Below are 19,028 nucleotides of genomic sequence, written 5' to 3' on the forward strand. Positions count from 1 at the left end.
CCCAGCGGGGAGTGTGAGATGGGACTGGCTGTGCCCGGCGGGGAGTGTGAGATGGGACCGGCTGTGCGCGGTGCCCATTGGGGAGTGTGAGATGGGACCGGCTGTGCCCGGCGGGGGGTGGGGACCGGCTGTGCGCGGTGCCCGTTGGGGAGTGTGAGATGGGACCGGCTGTACCCGGCGGGGAGTGTGAGATGGGACCGGCTGTGCGCGGTGCCCATTGGGGAGTGTGAGATGGGACCGGCTGTGCCCGGTGCCCGTTGGGGAGTGTGAGATGGGACCGGCTGTACCCGGCGGGGAGTGTGAGATGGGACCGGCTGTGCCCGGTGCCCGTTGGGGAGTGTGAGATGGGACCGGCTGTACCCGGCGGGGAGTGTGAGATGGGACCGGCTGTGCGCAGTGCCCGGCGGGGAGTGTGAGATGGGACCGGCTGTACCTGGCGGGGAGTGTGAGATGGGACCGGCTGTGCGCGGTGCCCGGCGGGGAGTGTGAGATGGGACCGGCTGTGCCCAGCGGGGGGCGGGGACCGGCTGTGCGCGGTGCCCGTTGGGGAGTGTGAGATGGGACCAGCTGTGCGCGGTGCCCGTTGGGGAGTGTGAGATGGGACCGGCTGTGCGCGGTGCCCAGCGGGGAGTGTGACATGGGACCGGCTGTGCGCGGTGCCCGGCGGGGAGTGTGAGATGGGACCGGCTGTGCACGGTGCCCGGCGGGGAGTGTGAGAAGGGACCGGCTGTGCGCGGTGCCCGGCGGGGAGTGTGAGATGGGACCGGCTGTGCACGGTGCCCGGCGGGGAGTGTGAGAAGGGACCGGCTGTGCGCGGTGCCCGGCGGGGAGTGTGAGAAGGGACCGGCTGTGCCCGGTGGGGAGTGTGAGATGGGACCGGCTGTGCGCGGTGCCCGGCGGGGAGTGTGAGATGGGACCGGCTGTGCGCGGTGGGGAGTGTGAGATGGGACCGGCTGTGCCCGGTGGGGAGTGTGAGATGGGACCGGCTGTGCGCAGTGCCCGGCGGGGAGTGTGAGAAGGGACCGGCTGTGCCCGGCGGGGAGTGTGAGATGGGACCGGCTGTGTGCGGTGCCCGGCGGGGAGTGTGAGATGGGACTGGCTGTGCCCGGCGGGGAGTGTGAGATGGGACCGGCTGTGCGCGGTGCCCGGCGGGGAGTGTGAGATGGGACTGGCTGTGCGCAGTGCCCGGCGGGGAGTGTGAGAAGGGACCGGCTGTACCCGGCGGGGAGTGTGAGATGGGACCGGCTGTGTGCGGTGCCCGGCGGGGAGTGTGAGAAGGGACCGGCTGTACCCGGCGGGGAGTGTGAGATGGGACCGGCTGTACCCGGCGGGGAGTGTGAGATGGGACCGGCTGTGCGCAGTGCCCGGCGGGGAGTGTGAGAAGGGACCGGCTGTACCCGGCGGGGAGTGTGAGATGGGACCGGCTGTGCGCAGTGCCCGGCGGGGAGTGTGAGAAGGGACCGGCTGTACCCGGCGGGGAGTGTGAGAAGGGACCGGCTGTACCCGGCGGGGAGTGTGAGATGGGACCGGCTGTGCGCAGTGCCCGGCGGGGAGTGTGAGAAGGGACCGGCTGTACCCGGCGGGGAGTGTGAGATGGGACCGGCTGTGTGCGGTGCCCGGCGGGGAGTGTGAGATGGGACTGGCTGTGCCCGGCGGGGAGTGTGAGATGGGACCGGCTGTGCGCGGTGCCCGGCGGGGAGTGTGAGATGGGACTGGCTGTGCCCAGCGGGGAGTGTGAGATGGGACTGGCTGTGCCCGGCGGGGAGTGTGAGATGGGACCGGCTGTGCGCGGTGCCCGGCGGGGAGTGTGAGATGGGACTGGCTGTGCCCAGCGGGGAGTGTGAGATGGGACCGGCTGTGCACGGTGCCTGGCGGGGAGTGGGGACCGGCCCGGCAAGGGGCGTGCACGGTGCCGAGTGGGGAGAGGGGACCGGCTCGGCGGGGGGGGGGAGCGGGGACCGGCTCGGCGGGGGGGGGAGCGGGGACCGGCTCGGCGGGGGGGGAGCGGGGACCGGCTCGGCGGGGGGGGGGGGAGCGGACCGGCCCAGCGGGGAGGGGGGGAGGGGGAGAGGGGACGTGCCCGGCTGTGCTTGGCAGCCCCGGCCCCTCACACCCCCCGGCCCCACAGTACACCGGGGAGATCACCGCGGCCTTCGAGCAGCTGAACATCAGCCTGAGCCCCGTCACCTTCCTGAGCCAGAGCCAGAAGCAGCTGCTCTCGGACATCAGCACCTCCGGCCTGCAGCTCAACTTCACCGGCACCCTGCAGCAGGTCAGCTGGGGGGGGCTGTGGTGGCGAGGGAGGGGAGCTGGGGGGGGGCTGTGGCAGTGGGGGGAGGGGAGTTGGGGTGGCTGTGGCGGTGGGGGAGGGGAGCTGGGGGAGGCCGTGGCGGTGGGGGGAGGGGAGCTGGGAGGGACCGTGGGGGCAGGGAAGGGGAGCTGAGGGGGGGGCTGTGGCGGCGGGGGAGGGGAGCTGGGGGGGGCCGTGGCGGTGGGGGCAGGGAAGGGGAGCTGGGGGGGGGGCTGTGGCGGTGAGGGAGGGGAGCTGGGAGCCTGGCTCAGGCTGTCGGCGGGATCTCGTGGGGGGCGGTTGTGGGATCTGGGGGTCTCTACGTCGGGGTGTTTCCAGGGGGTCGCATGGCCCCAGCCTGCTGCTAGGCCATGTCCCTGCCTTCCCAGGGCAGCGCCCCAGACCGGGCCCCAGCGGCCAGTGGGGGCTTCTTCCGCCCCAGGGTTCCTCCCCCTCCCATGTGGGGCAGAGGCTGGGCAGCAGGAGAAGGGGTAGGGGCAGGGGGCAGGGGCTGAGCCGGGGGGCGGGGCGGGGCTGGGCTCTGCGTGCCTTCCCAGGTCTCAGGGCCGGTGCTCTGGACCCCGCTGCTCCCCCCCCACTGGCCACGTGGCCATTTGCCCCCCAGCTCCCCTCCTTGCCTCGCCCCCCAGCTGACCCCATCTCTCCTCTGCCAGCTGGCCAGGAAGGTGACGCAGCGGGACCTGCTGCCCCTGGCGCTGCAGCTGGAGGGGTTGGCCAACGCCACGGTGAGTGCGGCTGGGCCCCGAACCGCGCCCCCCCCCCCGCGCTGGGCGTGGGCTCCCTGGGTCACTGGCCTTTGCATGTCGCTCCGCGGGTCCCTCCGGGGCCAGCCCGTCTGGCCCTGCCCTCCCCTCCCCGCCCGGCCCTGGCCCGCGGGCGCCTCTGACTCTCTGCCCCGGCTCAGGACAACCTGACCTTGAGGATGGAGCTGAAGCAGGAAGCCGCTGACCTGAGAGACATGGACGGGCAGATCCAGGCGCTCTACCCCCCGGAGATGGTGAGTGACCCCGGACGCGGCCCCTCCCCGGCTGGAGCTGGGGGCAGAGGGCAGCGGCGGGGGGAGCCCTTGGCCCCCTCGCTTGCAGGGTCCCAGAGGGGCAGGGACCCCGGCTAGTCCCCTCCCCTCTCTAACCCCCCGCCTCTCCGTCCCCAGCAAGCCCTGAACGGCAGCATCTGGATCCTGCAGGCAGCGACCCCCCAGCTCCCGGTAAGCAGCGCGGGCAGGGGGAGGCTGCCTTGCCCTGGCAGGGGCTGGGCGGTCGCGGGCCGTGATGGGCGGCCCAGTGGCTCCTGTCCTGGCACTGACCTCTTACTCCCCCTGCAATTCTGCTAGCGGCCAGGAGGGGGCGCTGCCTCCCAGGGACACCCCCAAGCCGGGTGGGAAGAGCTGGCTCTGAAAGGGGGACCCGATCCACCAGCTGCAGCAACCAGCCTGCTGGGGGGGGGGGCTAGTGCCCAGCCTGGTCCCACAGAGACCCACTGATCCACCCAGGGCTGAGATCACAGAAAGGGGAGCAGGGGCTGGGGGCGGGAGTGAGGGGCACTGGCAGGGCTGGGGGGCAGGGGCTGAGGGGCGGGAGTGAGGGGCACCGGCAGGGCTGGGGGCAGGGGCTGGGGGTGGGAGTGAGGGGCACCGGCAGGGCTGGGGGGCAGGGGCTGAGGGGCGGGAGTGAGGGGCACCGGCAGGGCTGGGGGCAGGGGCTGGGGGGCGGGAGTGAGGGGCACCGGCAGGGCTGGGGGGCAGGGGCTGGCGGGCGGGAGTGAGGGGCACCGGCCGGGCTGGGGGGCAGGGGCTGGGGGGCGGGAGTGAGGGGCACCGGCCGGGCTGGGGGGCAGGGGCTGGGGGGCGGGAGTAAGGGGCACCGGCAGGGCTGGGGGGCAGGGGCTGAGGGGCGGGAGTGAGGGGCACCGGCAGGGCTGGGGGCAGGGGCTGGGGGGCGGGAGTGAGGGGCACCGGCAGGGCTGGGGGGCAGGGGCTGGCGGGCGGGAGTGAGGGGCACCGGCCGGGCTGGGGGGCAGGGGCTGGGGGGCGGGAGTGAGGGGCACCGGCCGGGCTGGGGGGCAGGGGCTGGGGGGCGGGAGTGAGGGGCACCGGCCGGGCTGGGGGGCAGGGCCTGGGGGGCGGGAGTGAGGGGCACCGGCAGGGCTGGGGGCAGGGGCTGGGGGTCGGGAGTGAGGGGCACCGGCAGGGCTGGGGGCAGGAGCTGGGGGGCGGGAGTGAGGGGCACCGGCAGGGCTGGGGGGCAGGGGCTGGGGGTGGGAGTGAGGGGCACCGGTAGGGCTGGGGGCAGGGGCTGGGGGGGCGGGAGTGAGGGGCACCGGCCGGGCTGGGGGCAGGAGCTGGGGGGCGGGAGTGAGGGGCACCGGCAGGGCTGGGGGCAGGAGCTGGGGGGCGGGAGTGAGGGGCACCGGCAGGGCTGGGGGGCAGGGGCTGGGGGGCGGGAGTGAGGGGCACCGGTAGGGCTGGGGGCAGGGGCTGGGGGGGCGGGAGTGAGGGGCACCGGCAGGGCTGGGGGCAGGATCTGGGGGGCGGGAGTGATGGCCCCGGGGCTGGCGGGGAGGAGGGTCTGTGCTTTGCCTCAGCCCCCTGCAGAGCAGCTGGTGGGCGGCTCTGGGGTGTCTGCGTCCCCGCTGGGCTCCCCGCTGGGCCGCTGGTCCCACCCTGCTCTCCCCCAGGCGCGGATCAACGCCACGCTGCAGAGCGTCGCTGCTGCGCAGACCTTCCTGGACAGCAGGGCTGCGGACGTCGTCCGGAACGTGAGCTGCGCTGCCCCCCGGCCCCGGGCCCCACGGGGAGGAGGCCCCCGGCGAACGCCCCCTGGCTTCTGGGGACCCTGCCCTCTGGCAGGGCTGCGCGGCAGGTCGCCGGGAGGAAGGGCTGGGGGTCCCCAGATGCCTCCCATGCCCCCCCAGGGTGCGGAGGGGGGCGCCCGGGGACAGGGCGCTGGGAGGAAGGGCTGGGGGGTCCCCAAACGCCTCCCATGCACCCCCAGGGTGGGGAGGGGGGCGCCCGGGGACATTGCACTGGGAGGAAGGGCTGGGGGTCCCCAGATGCCTCCCATGCCCCCCCAGGGTGCGGAGGGGGGCGCCCGGGGACAGGGCGCTGGGAGGAAGGGCTGGGGGGTCCCCAAACGCCTCCCATGCACCCCCAGGGTGGGGAGGGGGGCGCCCGGGGACATTGCACTGGGAGGAAGGGCTGGGGGTCCCCAGATGCCTCCCATGCCCCCCCAGGGTGCGGAGGGGGGGCGCCCGGGGACAGGTTGCCGGGAGGAAGGGCTGGGGGCTCCCCAAACGCCTCCCATGCACCCCCAGGGTGGGGAGGGGGGTGCTCGGGGACATTGCACTGGGAGGAAGGGCTGGGGGGTCCCCAGATGCCTCCCATGCCCCCCCAGGGTGTGGAGGGGGGCGCCCGGGGACAGGGCGCTGGGAGGAAGGGCTGGGGGGTCCCCAAACGCCTCCCATGCACCCCCAGGGTGGGGAGGGGGGCGCCCGGGGACAGGGCGCTGGGAGGAAGGGCTGGGGGCTCCCCAAACGCCTCCCATGCACCCCCAGGGCGGGGAGGGGGGTGCCCGGGGACAGGGCACTGGGAGGAAGGGCTGGGGGTCCCCAAACGCCTCCCATGCACCCCCAAGGCGGGGAGGGGGGCGCCCAGGGACAGGGTGCTGGGTGGGGTTCGGACGCCCTGGCGTGGGGATGTGGGCGTCTGGCACCGAGCTGTCCCCATCCCAGCACAGACATGAGCCCATGGGGCGGGGGATCCTGCCCCCCAATCCGTGGGGGACACCAGCTGCTCTTACTCCACCCCCCCCCCCGCTCCCAGCCACCAGCCCTGAGGGCAGCGTCTCACCCCTGTGCCCCCCGCAGGAGAGCCGGGCCTTTCTGCAGACGCTGCTGGGCTACTTCCAGTCCTACATCGCCTGGGCGAAGAGCACGGTGAGTGACGCCCCGACCCGGGGGCACCGCCCTGCCCCTGTGCCTGCGGGCGGGGCTGGCTGGGCTTCTCACCCCTATTGGGGACACTGAAGCACTGAGCGAGGCCGGGCCCTGCCCTGGGCGTGCCGTGAGCTCTGCCCGCGGGGTGCTCTCTCTCCCTTGGGGCGGGCTGACCCCGTGGGGGGCTCCCTGCCTGGTGGCGGGGGGGTGGGTGGGACGGGCAGGGGAGAGGCAGGCGGGCCCATGCCAATGGGGCGCTGATGAGCCGTGTCCTGTCTCTAGCTGAAGGGACAGGTGGGGCGCTGCGGCCGCGTGGCCAGGACCGTGGACGTGGCTGGGATCGTCGCCTGCAGTTACATCGTGGACTCCCTGGTGAGGGGCAGCGGGGATGTTGGGGGCAGGTTTGTGGGAGCTGGTGGTGTGTGGGCTGTGGGGGGCGTTGGGGGGCAGGATTGTGGGAGCTCGGGCTGTAGGCAGCAGGGAGGCATTGGGGGGCAGGTTTGCGGGAGCTGGGGGGCTGTGGGCGGGGGGGCTTTGGGGGCAGGTTTGCGGGAGCTGGGGGGCTGTGGGCAGTGGGGGAGCATTGGGGGGCAGGTTTGCGGGAGCTGGGGGGCTGCGGGCAGCGGGGGAGCATTGGGGGGCAGGTTTGCGGGAGCTGGGGGGCTGCGGGCAGCGGGGGAGCATTGGGGGGCAGGTTTGCGGGAGCTGTGGGTGTGGGCAGCGGGGAGGCATTGGGGGCAGGTTTGCGGGAGCTGGGGGTGTGTGGGCAGCGGGGGGGCATTGGGGGGCAGGTTTGCGGGAGCTGGGGGGGTGTGGGCAGCGGGGGGGCATTGGGGGGCAGGTTTGCGGGAGCTGGGGGGCTGTGGGCAGCGGGGGAGCATTGGGGGGCAGGTTTGCAGGAGCTGTGGGTGTGGGCAGCGGGGAGGCATTGGGGGGCAGGTTTGCGGGAGCTGGGGGGTGTGGGCAGCGGGGAGGCATTGGGGGGCAGGTTTGCGGGAGCTGGGGGGTGTGGGCAGCGGGGGGACATTGGGGGGCAGGTTTGCGGGAGCTGGGGGGTGTGGGCAGCGGGGGGGCATTGGGGGGCAGGTTTGCGGGAGCTGTGGGTGTGGGCAGCGGGGGGGCATTGGGGGGCAGGTTTGCGGGAGCTGTGGGTGTGGGCAGCGGGGGAGCATTGGGGGGCAGGTTTGCGGGAGCTGGGGGGCTGTGGGCAGCGGGGGGGCATTGGGGGGCAGGTTTGCGGGAGCTGGGGAGCTGTGGGCAGCGGGGAGGCATTGGGGGGCAGGTTTGCGGGAGCTGGGGGGCTGTGGGCAGCGGGGGGGCATTGGGGGCCAGGTTTGCGGGAGCTGGGGGGCTGTGGGCAGCGGGGAGGCATTGGGGGGCAGGTTTGCGGGAGCTGGGGGGCTGTGGGCAGCGGGGAGGCTTTGGGGGGCAGGTTTGCGGGAGCTGGGGGCTGTGGGCAGCGGGGAGGCGTTGGGGGGCAGGTTTGCGGGAGCTGTGGGTGTGGGCAGCGGGGGGAGGCGTTGGGGGGCAGGTTTGCGGGAGCTGGGGGGGTGTGGGCAGCGGGGGAGCATTGGGGGGCAGGTTTGCGGGAGCTGGGGGGGTGTGGGCAGCGGGGAGGCATTGGGGGGCAGGTTTGTGGGAGCTGGGGGCTGTGGGCAGCGGGGGGAAGTTGGGGGGCAGGTTTGCGGGAGCTGGGGGGCTGTGGGCAGTGGGGGGCGTTGGGGGGCAGGTTTGCGGGAGCTGGGGGGCTGTGGGCAGCGGGGGGGCGTTGGGGGGCAGGTTTGCGGGAGCTGGCGGGCTGTGGGCAGCAGGGGGGCGTTGGGGGCAGGTTTGTGGGAGCTGGGGGCTGTGGGCAGCGGGGGAGCATTGGGGGGCAGGTTTGTGGGAGCTGGGGGGCTGTGGGCAGCAGGGGGCGTTGGGGGCAGGTTTGTGGGAGCTGGGGGGCTGTGGGCAGTGGGGGGTGTTGGGGGGCAGGTTTGCGGGATCTGGGGGGCTGTGGGCAGCGGGGGGTGTTGGGGGGCAGGTTTGCGGGAGCTGGGGGCCTGTGGGCAGTGGGGGGGAGTTGGGGGGCAGGTTTGCAGGAGCTGGGGGGTGTGAGCAGCAGGGGGACATTGGGGGGCAGGTTTGCGGGAGCTGGGGGCCTGTGGGCAGCGGGGGGACATTGGGGGGCAGGTTTGCAGGAGCTGGGGGCCTGTGGGCAGCGGGGGGACATTGGGGGGCAGGTTTGCGGGAGCTGGGGGCCTGTGGGCAGCGGGGGGACATTGGGGGGCAGGTTTGCGGGAGCTGGGGGGTGTGGGCAGCAGGGGGACATTGGGGGGCAGGTTTGTGGGAGCTGGGGGCTGTGGGCAGCAGGGGGCGTTGGGGGCAGGTTTGTGGGAGCTGGGGGGCTGTGGGCAGCGGGGGGTATTGGGGGGCAGGTTTGCGGGAGCTGGGGGGCTGTGGGCAGTGGGGGGTTTTGGGGGGCAGGTTTGCGGGAGCTGGGGGGCTGTGGGCAGCGGGGGGTGTTGGGGGGCAGGTTTGCGGGAGCTGGGGGCCTGTGGGCAGCGGGGGGTGTTGGGGGGCAGGTTTGCGGGAGCTGGGGGCCTGTGGGCAGTGGGGGGGAGTTGGGGGGCAGGTTTGCAGGAGCTGGGGGGTGTGGGCAGCAGGGGGACTTTGGGGGGCAGGTTTGCGGCGCTGACGGCTCCTGGCCTCTCCCCTGCCCAGAACGGCTTCTGGTTCAGCCTGGGCTGGTGCACCATCTCCCTGCTCCCCAGCATCGTCCTGGCCGTGCGGCTCGCCAAGTTCTACCGGCGCATGGAGACGGCCGACGTCTACGAGTAAGGAGCCCCCCCCCCGCCGAGCCCCCCGACCGCCCCCCCGGTTACCCCCAGCCCCGGAGCCAACCCCCACCCGCCAGGCCCGGCCCCACCCTCTGCCTTGGCGCAGGCAGTGAATTCACCTGGCCCCGTGCTGCCCCCCAGCGGCACTGGGCTTATGGGGCCTGGGTCCAGCCCCACAGCTGTGGTGGGAAAGGGCTGTGGGAGGGTGGCCCGTTCACACCCTGCCGCTCACTGCCCAGGCATCAGGGAACCCCCGGACATGTGGGGAGGCCCCGGAGACGTGGGGTGTCCAGGCCCTGCCAGCTTCACGTCCTCCCGGGTCCCTTCCCCTGCGCCCGCGCCCGCCGGGGGAGAACCAGAACCCCTCGGCTGGCCCTGGGCCTGGATCAACCCTGCCCTGCCCCCTTGCCCCTGCTTGGGGTGAGGAGAGGGCGGGCCAGGGATCTCGAGGGCTGGACTCCCCTCCCTTCTCGGCACCTGCGGGGGCACCAGCTGCGACCGGCACGCCCCAGCCCTCACTGCCCCCGTGGGCCCAGCGGGTGCTGGTTCTGGCCCATGTGCATGGTGGGGGGATGTTGCTGCTGGGGCCCAGGGCGCATGGGGGTCTGTGCAGGGGGAGGCCAGGGCCCTCCAGCCCAGCCCCGAGCGGTGAGACGCCCAGCCAGGTCCCTCCAGCCCAGCCCATCTGCCTGGCTCCTGCCCAACCGGACCCCAACCCCCCCCGCCCCAGGCCGGGTTGGACAGTGCAGGCGGATGCTGCGTGGGGGCTGGGGGGCTGCTCTGCACAGCCCTGCTGGCCTGCATGGGGCGGGATGGGGGCACATGCCCACCCCCACTGACCGCCTGCCTCTCTCCCCCAGCAGTGACCAGGAGGCCCTGGAGATGTAAGTACCTGGGTGGGGCTGGCCTGCGTGGGGGGCAGGACGGGGCCACAGGCGGATGCTGCGTGGGGGAGGGGGGGCTGCTCTGCACAGACCAGCTGGCCTGCGTGGGGGGTGGGACGGGGGCATGTGCCCACCCCCACTGACCGCCTGCCCCTCTCCCCCAGGAGCGACGAGGAGGCCCTGGAGACGTACATTCCTGGGTGGGGCTGAGCGGGGGGCACAAGGGGTGAGGCCGGACGCCATCCCAGGGATGTGGGGGGGCCATGCCCTGGGCAGCAGGGGGTGGGGGGCAGATGTCCGCTTCGGGGGAGGGCCCCAGGACCTGTGGATCGGCCCCGCCGGGCTCTCCGGGCTGTCCCCGCGGCTCACAGGCACCGTTCATGGAGGCTGCAGGCTGCCCGGGCCAGGCCTGTGCCCCCCGGGGGCCGGGATACCCCGCCTGCCCCCCGCCCGCGGAGGGCCTGACCCGCCCCGTGCTTGGCTTTGCAGGGCTTCGTCCACAACGCAGTTCAAAATCCCCCGCGTGGAGACGAGGCAGTAGCGGCCCCGCCCCCGCGCAGACCTGGACTCTTCCGCCCGGCCCGTGGGCTGACCCAGCCAACCCGCTGCACCCCCTCCCCCAGCGCCGCCGGAATCTACGTGCTCAGCCAATCACAAGCCTTCCCTGGTTGGGCGCCGGCCCCTTGGCTATGTCGTGTTCCATAGACCCCGCGCTGCTCCACAACCCCAGAGCCCCCCCGCAGGGAGACAGTGGGGGGGGCCCCACCTGGCACCCTCCCCCTAGGCACCATGGGGGTTGCTGGGAGCTGCACATGAAGGCTGGGATTCCTGCTCTAGGGGCAGGGCCCAGCCCTGACAGAAGGGCTCTGGGTGGGCTGCCCCCCTCGCTCCGTGTGGGGGCGGGCGCCTGTGCCAACCGCAGCCTGCCTGTGGCCGTGGCTCAGCCAAGCCGGCGTCCCCGTCCCTTCGCCCTCCCGGTCGCGGCCCTGGGCGCAGCGGGGGGGGGGCTGGCGCTGGCTCGGGCTGGCCTCCGGCGGCAAGCGCAGGCCCACACGCGGCCCCCGCAGCGGGGCGGGAGGGGGCAGAGCTCTGAGGGGCCCCGCAGGACTCGGCCCTGGCCTTGCGCCCGTGTCCCGGCCAGCCTGGCCCGGGGGGCTCCTAGCTCTGGCCACCCCGCGGGCAGCGGAGCGTTTATTTATTTCTGTAGGGCGGGGAGCCAATAAAGCGGGTGCTGCAGCCGTGCGCGTCCCTCCGTGAGCCGGGCAAAGGGGCCTGGGGCAGCCTGGCCTCCAGGCCTAGTGTGGGGGGGGCAAGGGGCTAGCGGGGCCCCCTTGACGCACAGGGGGCACCTCAGCCCAGGCCTGGTGCTCTAACGGGCCACCCCTCCCTGCCATGGCCCTGCACTCTCCCGACCCGGGGGGGGTTCCCCTGCCAGTACAGAGTGGGGGCAACACAGCGCTCCCCGCAGGGCAGGACTGGGGGGCAGGCCCGGCCCACGTGAAGCCAGCCACCCCCGGGGCTGTGCTGGGCAGCGGGAAACGCCTGTGGTGAGCCGCGTGGGGCGGGCACCCCGGGGGGCTGGGTTCTGCTTGGCGGGGGCCCGCGTGAGAGAGGGCAGCGGCCGGCCTCGCCGTCACGGAGCCTCCGGCCCCCAGGGACCCACAGGGGCCCGCCGGGTCTAAGCCAGCAGGGGCCCTGGCTGGCCCAGCCCCGTCGCTGGGGTCCCCCGGCCAGGCCGCCCGAGCAGGAACCGGCGGGAGAGCAAGGCCTGGGGCAGCGGCCTGCCACCCCGGGGGCCGTGGCTGGGAGCGGGCGAGGCAACAGCTCCCGGGACATGGGGAGCAGCCCCACCCTCCACCCCCCCCCCCCGGCCCAGTGCACCAGCCCCACCCCCACCCCCACTGCCCTCCCCAGAGCTGCATCTGGCCCCTTTGCCCCTTCCCCTGCAGCCTTGGCCTCAGGTGCCTCTGGGCCGCCCCTGGCTTAGGGGGCAGGAAGGGTCGGGGGGAGTCTGCCTGCCTTGCCCCACCCCCAGGCCACCTTGGCGAGCCCCGACCTGCCGAGGGGCATGAAACCGACCACCGGGCCGGCTGGGCCAGGCTGAAGGGACTAGCCCAGCACCCAGAGCCGCTAGCCACCCAGGTGCACGTGGGCGCAGACTGGGCCGGGCTCTCCCTGCCTGGGTTCTGCCTTCGCTCCCCCCCCCCCCGGCCAGCCTGCCACTCAGAGCCACGCCCCCGGGGCAAGGGGTGCCCTGTAGCCACACTGCCCCCTTCCCTGCCTGGGTTCTGCCTTCGCTCCCCCCCCCCCCCGGCCAGCCTGCCACTCAGAGCCACGCCCCCGGGACAGGGGGTGCCCCGTAGCCACACTGCCCCCTTCCCTGCCTGGGCTCTGCCTTCGCTCCCCCCCCCCCCGGCCAGCCTGCCACTCAGAGCCACGCCCCCGGGGCAAGGGGTGCCCTGTAGCCACAACTGCCCCCTTCCCTGCCCGGGCTCTGCCTTCGCTCCCCCCCCCCCCGGCCAGCCTGCCACTCAGAGCCACGCCCCCGGGACAGGGGGTGCCCTGTAGCCACACTGCCCCCTTCCCTGCCCGGGCTCTGCCTTCTGTCCCCCCCCCCCCCCCCCGGCCAGCCTGCCACTCAGAGCCGCGCCCCCGGGGCAAGGGGTGCCCTGTAGCCACACTGCCCCCTTCCCTGCCTGGGTTCTGCCTTCGCTCCCCGCCCCCCCCCCGGCCAGCCTGCCACTCAGAGCCGCGCCCCCGGGGCAAGGGGTGCCCTGTAGCCACACTGCCCCCTTCCCTGCCCGGGCTCTGCCTTCGCTCCCCCCCCCCCCGGCCAGCCTGCCACTCAGAGCCGCGCCCCCGGGACAGGGGGTGCCAGGTAGCCACACTGCCCCCTTCCCTGCCTGGGTTCTGCCTTCGCTCCCCCCCCCCAGCCAGCCTGCCACTCAGAGCCGCGCCCCCGGGGCAAGGGGTGCCCTGTAGCCACACTGCCCCCTTCCCTGCCTGGGCTCTGCCTTCGCTCCCCCCCCCCCCGGCCAGCCTGCCACTCAGAGCCACGCCCCCGGGACAGGGGGTGCCCCGTAGCCACACTGCCCCCTTCCCTGCCTGGGCTCTGCCTTCGCTCCCCCCCCCCAGCCAGCCTGCCACTCAGAGCCACGCCCCCGGGACAGGGGGTGCCCTGTAGCCACACTGCCCCCTTCCCTGCCTGGGCTCTGCCTTCGCTCCCCCCCCCCAGCCAGCCTGCCACTCAGAGCCGCGCCCCTGGGGCAGGGGGTGCCAGGTAGCCACACTGCCCCCTTCCCTGCCTGGGCTCTGCCTTCGCTCCCCCCCCCAGCCAGCCTGCCACTCAGAGCCGCGCCCCTGGGGCAGGGGGTGCCCTGTAGCCACACTGCCCCCTTCCCTGCCTGGGCTCTGCCTTCGCTCCTCCCCCCCCAGCCAGCCTGCCACTCAGAGCCGCGCCCCTGGGGCAGGGGGTGCCCTGTAGCCACACTGCCCCCTTCCCTGCCTGGGCTCTGCCTTCGCTCCCCCCCCCAGCCAGCCTGCCACTCAGAGCCGCGCCCCTGGGGCAGGGGGTGCCACTGCCCCCTTCCCTGCCTGGGCTCTGCCTTCGCTCCCCCCCCCCCAGCCAGCCTGCCACTCAGAGCCGCGCCCCTGGGACAGGGGGTGCCCGGTAGCCACACTGCCCCCTTCCCTGCCTGGGCTCTCCTGGGCCAGGCGGCCGCCCTGTGGGGGGGGGGGGGGGCACAGACCTGCCAACAAGCAGGTCCAAGTCGTCCAAACAGCCCTGTGCCAACTGCAGCCAGGCCCCTTCCCTGCTGGCCCAGCCCCACGGCCGGGGGAGGGGAGCGCGGCGCTCCGGCCCCCCCAGCTGGGTGCAGCAGCCCCATGGAGGGGGGGTGGCTTGGAGGGGATGCCCGCAGGGCTGTGGCAAAGCCTGGGCGCTGGTGAAAGCAGCAGGCAGCACACTCAGCCCCCCCACTGGGGGGTTCCCCTTCCCCCGAAGCAGCAGGGATGTCCCGAGCCAGGCTCCAGAGGGGGGACGGGGAAGCCTGGCAGTGAACCCCCGTTTCCTGCTCAGGGACAATCACCCCCCCGACTGACAGGGAACGGGGGGGGTGCTACCTGTTCCCCCCCCCAGCCACGGTCACGTGGCTATTGCGTTACCCGGGCCCGTCCAGGGCCTTGCCCCGGCACTTCCTGGGGCTGACGTGCTGAGCGAAACGCACGGGCCCAGGCCAGCCGCTGGCCCTACAGCCTGGAGCACTGCGGCCGCGGCGCTGCCTTTTCAGTGCACCCTTAACCCGGAGCCCAGCCCCCGGCCGGAAAACATCTCCCCCCTCCCCCCCGGGGCTGCTCACGCCATTCAATTCTCCCCATTCACTTCCTGTCCTAAACCCGCCAGCCTCCCTTCCCCGCCTGCTGTGCCCCAGCCTGGCCCTGCAGCCCAGAGGGGCAGCCAGCTGAGCCGGCCCTCCCTGCGCCCGCCACCAGCACGTCCCACTTCCCCTCTGCCCCAGGCCCAGCAGCTGCCCCCCCCCCCCGGCCTGGGGGCACAGGGCTGCAGGGAGAGCAAGCCGAGCAGCAGTTCCTCTTCCCCGTGCAGCTGCTCCGGGGGCTTTCCGCAGCCGCAGGCACTAGGGCCGGGCGCCCCCCCGCAGCCCGGCCCCAGGGCGAGACAGGAGACAGGCAGTCGTTAAACACCATTTAATATTGCAGAGTGGGGCAGCGCCCGCCGGCGGCATGCAGAGCCAGCGCCTGCCTGGTGCAACCCCACGGGCCCTCGGACACGCCCGGGGACGGGCCGAGAGGGGCCGGCTGGCACCGCGCCTGCTTCCCCCACCCCCTTAAAACAGCAGCCAAGCCCCTGTGTGCTCCAGGCAGCTGGGGTGTGAGCACCGGAGCGGGGCAGAAGGGGCCAGGCCGGCAGTCACCCCTGCGGCCCCGGAGCGGATCAGGGCCGTGGAGCCGCAGGGCTTGGGGGACAGGCACGCCCCACACCACCCCCTCTCGCACCCCGTGTCCGACCCAGCTGGGCACTGGGACCGGCAGCAGCTTTCTGGCCTGGGGGGCTGCCCAGCAGCAAGGCTCCACTCCAGGGGACACCCTGTCTCCCAGCGCCTATCAAGAGCCCCTGCCAGCCCGAACCCAGCCGCCTGCCTGCGCCCCGCGCCCAGCACCCCGAGGCAGCCAGCTGGCTCCTCTCTGCCCCTGCCGCCTCGGGCAGCTCCTCCGCGGCCACAGGTCAGTGCCCGCCGGGATCGGCAACCAGCCAGCAGCCCCCTGCGCTGCCCCTGGCCGTGCTCCCTGCCCGGGGGGCTGCCCCCCTCCGCACAGGCAGCGGGGCCAACTCCAGCCGAGTTCATGGGGGTCGGACAGCCAGGCCCCCTCTCCCCGCTCACGCCCCACTCAGCGCTGCTTAACCCAGTGCCGCTCCTGTTTCAAACACACTCGGGGAGCTCTGGTTTCTGTCTACATCCCCCTAGAACCAGCCCCCTTGGGCAGCACTCCAGACAACCTCCCCTGCCCGGCCAAGGCTGCCCCGGGGGCTGGCGTCTCCAGACGGAAGGAACCTGCCTTTCCCTGCTGTGGGCAGGGCCGGGCGAGGGCCCAGGGCCCTGTCCTGCTGCCCAGCCACTCTGCGGACGTGGCGGTGGAGGGGGCGGGCCAGGCAGCCGGACCCAGCGCCTTTGGCTCCGAGAAGGCGGAGACAAGGCCAGAGCCCAGGGCAAAGGTAGAGGGGCTGGGAACAGGAGCGGCCAGGCCCGGTCTAGCTGCCTGCACTGCAGCTGCACCCACAGGGCAGGCTGGGCCCAGGGCAGCGAAGGGGCAAAGCTGCTGGGGAGGCCTGGGCGAGCCCAGGGCAGCGCTAGCTGGGGAGTTTCAGGCCAGTGGGGGGCAACCGAAGACCCTGCCAGCCCCAGGCTCCGCGCTCGAGGGAGGAAGCCGGGCGGGCGCCCACAGGCAGGCCCCTTCCCCAGGGAAACTGCCTCAGTGTGAAAATCCCCCTGACACCCTGGGACCGGTCAGCTCCCCCCCGCCTGCCGACCCGTGAACCGTGCCTCTCTGGAGCTGCTGGGCACTGCCTTGGGAATGGGGCAGGTTGGGGTTCGCCGCCCCCACCCCGCTGGGCTGTGCTGCTCAGTGAGCGGAGCGCCCCCCCAGGCTGTCGCTCCCATTCCGCCCCCCCGGCGTTTCACACAGCGTCACTGGGGCTCCAGTCCGAGAAGGGAGTCCTGCCAGCGCCCCCCTGGAGCGCCGTGTCCGGGGCTGCCTAGGGCCCAGCCCTGTGCTCCCGCGGGGGGGTGGGCGGCGGGAAGGGGGAGCCCTGCAAGACGTCGGCGTAGAGCTCGTCCCGGGCACACTGGTGCTGCGCCACCCGGTGCAGCAGCGGCTTCAGCAGGGCCAGGGTGAGCGGGGCCCCCCCGGCACAGAAGGGAGCCGGGTCGCCCGGCGAGGCGGGGAGGTGCTGCTGGAGGGTGCCGAGAACCTCGGAGGCTGTCAGGTCGGCTGGGCACAGCTCCCACAGGCTGGCCAGGTAGGGGTCCAGCTCCCGGTGCTGGGCGACCTGAGCCAGGAGGGCGGTGAAGATCTCCTTGTTGAGCAGCGGGCTGAGCCGGGAGAAGGTGGCGGCCGCTTCCACCAGCCGCGGCCACCTGCGGAGGCGGATGAGGAGCTGCACGGCTTGCAGGACGGCGTTGGGCCGCTCGCTGCACAGCAGCAGCTCGATCTCCGTCTCGCCGGCCGGGCCGTGGCGCGGCCGGGGAAGCACGGCCAGCGCCCTCTTGTAGAGGGGCACCCCGCCCTCGGGGCCCTCCTTGTACGGCCAGGAGGCGCCCACGTACTGCTGGGTCAGCACCACAAAGCGGGGCAGCCACTGGGGCTTGAAGCGGTGCAAGGACCTGCAGATGAGCTCGAAGAGCGGGAGCGCCCCGTTGGGGCCCATGTCCCCCTGCGGGGCCGGCCCCCCCAAGACCTTCTTCCAGATCTCCGGGGTGGCCCTGGCCACCAAGAGGCCGTCTCCATTCTGCTGCAGCTGCAGGCTGCCCCGGATGGCTTTCCAGGCGGCGCGGGGGAAGGACTGGAAGACGGCGTTCACGTAGGCCAGGTTCTCCCGGTCCAAGTCCACATGCAGGAGGCGGCCGAGCTCCTGCTCCACCAGCTCCTCACAGCACCGGTCAACGTCACTCTCCGAGGCGCCCACCAGGCAGGCCTTGAGGAGCTCCAGGCTCAGGTAGCTCTGCAGATCCACGCCCATGGAGCCCAGGAGTTTGGCGTAGGTCTGTGGGAGGCCTCTGGCTGCCTTCTCCGGGGAGAGGCTGTGCTGCAGGAGGGAGGCGAGCGCGATGGGCGCCTGGAACATATCCCCCTTCTTCAGCTTCTCCACTGTCAGCTGGGAGCCGCTCAGGCTCCGCCGCTGGTAGAACTTGCAGGCTTCCTCGAAGACCATCTCCACCAGCGTGGGCTCAGGCCGGCTGCCCTCCTCCTGGCTGGAGAAGCTGCAGCGATAGATCCCGGTGGGGGTGAGGAGCCGGATCGCCGCCTCTCCCTGGGGGCACGCCAGGAAATGCACCTCCTTAGAGGCCAGGAGCGTCTTCTCCAGCAGCCGCCCGCTGGCCAAGTCAACGAGGTACAGGACCCCGGCCCGCACGCAGGCCAGCGTGCCGCCAAAGGCCGTCAGCTGCACGGGCTCTCCCCGGGCCAGGCGGCTGCCCTCCACATCCCAGACGTGCCTCCAGGCCCCGTCAGGCTGCACCAGATGCACGGCACCGTGCGAGCCGAGAAGCAGGAGCCCCCCGCAGCTGGACAGGGCGCACGCATGAACGTCCAGGGGCACCGCGGACAACAGGAGACCCACGGACCCAAGCACGAGCTTCTTGAAGTCGCCGGAGCGCAGGGCTTCGCTGTGGACGAACGCTCGGGAGGGGGCTGCCATGGTGACTTTAGTCTCCCGTGGGCACCAGATGAGCAGGAACGTGGAGATGCTGGCACAGGCGGCACCGGTGGGCACCAGGAAAACATGCTGGGGTGAGGCCAGGACGTGGTACTGGGGGCTGTTGTGCACCAAGATGCTCAGGGCGCCCAGGCGGGCCTCTTGCTCCCCCACCTCCAGAGCCCTGGTGCAAATGCAGAACCTGAAGGCCCCCCTGCCGGGGTCCAGATGAGCACTCGAGGGGGGTCTCTCCTCGCACCAGACCAGGCTGTCCCCCTGGCTGCAGATGGAAACAATCCGAGCACGGGCTCCGTGGCACAGCTCCAGGGTCTGCTGCAGCTGCCAGCCCAGGGCGGGCACGAACCGCCACAGCTCGGTCCTGCCCTGCTCCCAGACGACGGCCAGCACCCAGGGGGTCAGCGCGCCAGGGCTCTGCAGGAAGAGCAGCCCCACCACAGGGGGCTGGGGCGGCTGCCAGCTCCTCTCCAGGTCCCCACCGCCGGTGCCCAGGCGCTGGAAGGCGAGTACCTGTGGCCGACCCTGCAGGAGCAGCAGCAGGTGCTGCCCATCCGGGCTGCTTTGGACCTGGCTGGGCGCCTCGCCCGGCCCACGCTGGCTCAGCAGTTCCCGGAGCCGGCGGCTGCTGCCGAAGTCACTGAAATCCGAGAGCTGCCCCAGCGTCCGAGCTCGCTTCATCTTCCGGTGCCTGGCACGGCCGCCCCAGGCATGAGGCAGGGCAGAGAGGGGCCCGGCTGCTGAGCGGTCACTGCTGCCGGAGGATCCTTGCACCCTGACTCCTTTGGGGGCTCCCCCAACCCCCGCACACCTTAAGTCCCTTGGGGGCTCCCCACGGCCCCATTCACCTAGCCCCCTAATTCCCACACACCCTGAGACCCTTGGGGGCTCCTCAAGCCCCCGTTCACCTAGCCCCCAACCCCGGCACACCCTGCGCTCTCCCCAACCCCCGCACACCCTGCGCTCCCCCCAACCCCCGCACACCCTGCGCTCCCCCCAACCCCCGCACACCCTGCGCTCTCCCCAAGCCTCCGTTCACCTAGCCCCCAACCCCCGCGGCTCTCCCCAACCCCCGCACTCCCTGCGCTCTCCCCAAGCCTCCGTTCACCTAGCCCCCAACCCCCGCACACCCTGCG

At 73.3% G+C, this 19,028-nt stretch overlaps 2 protein-coding genes across 4 annotated transcripts in view; one reads left to right on the forward strand and one right to left on the reverse strand.

The window, feature by feature from the left end:
- Positions 1-11,185, forward strand: part of LOC102444131 (prominin-1-A-like) — a 42,325-nt gene extending 31,140 nt beyond the window's left edge. For all 3 annotated transcript variants that reach the window (XM_075934495.1, XM_075934494.1, XM_075934496.1), the window contains 10 exons: positions 2,129-2,272; positions 2,965-3,036; positions 3,216-3,308; positions 3,465-3,518; positions 4,988-5,068; positions 6,176-6,244; positions 6,527-6,616; positions 8,948-9,060; positions 9,924-9,947; positions 10,437-11,185. In XM_075934495.1, the coding sequence (XP_075790610.1) occupies positions 2,129-2,272; positions 2,965-3,036; positions 3,216-3,308; positions 3,465-3,518; positions 4,988-5,068; positions 6,176-6,244; positions 6,527-6,616; positions 8,948-9,060; positions 9,924-9,947; positions 10,437-10,488 (792 nt within the window). In that variant the 3' untranslated portion in view covers positions 10,489-11,185. The remainder of the gene's footprint in view (positions 1-2,128; positions 2,273-2,964; positions 3,037-3,215; positions 3,309-3,464; positions 3,519-4,987; positions 5,069-6,175; positions 6,245-6,526; positions 6,617-8,947; positions 9,061-9,923; positions 9,948-10,436) is intronic.
- Positions 11,186-13,752: 2,567 nt separating this feature from the next.
- On the reverse strand, positions 13,753-18,839 carry HPS6 (HPS6 biogenesis of lysosomal organelles complex 2 subunit 3). Its single transcript, XM_075934497.1, has one exon. It carries the CDS (start codon positions 18,571-18,573, stop codon positions 16,219-16,221), a length of 2,355 nt encoding a protein of 784 aa, XP_075790612.1. The 5' UTR covers positions 18,574-18,839; the 3' UTR covers positions 13,753-16,218.
- Positions 18,840-19,028: the final 189 nt, after the last annotated feature.

The sequence above is a fragment of the Pelodiscus sinensis genome, chromosome 8 (genome assembly GCF_049634645.1).
Source record: "Pelodiscus sinensis isolate JC-2024 chromosome 8, ASM4963464v1, whole genome shotgun sequence".
NCBI classification, from domain to species: domain Eukaryota; kingdom Metazoa; phylum Chordata; order Testudines; family Trionychidae; genus Pelodiscus; species Pelodiscus sinensis.

Coding starts and splice junctions, on each gene's coding strand:
- HPS6 (XM_075934497.1), bottom strand. CDS start 18,573: ATGAAGCGAGCTCGGACGCTGGGGCAGCTCTCGGATTTCAGTGACTTC.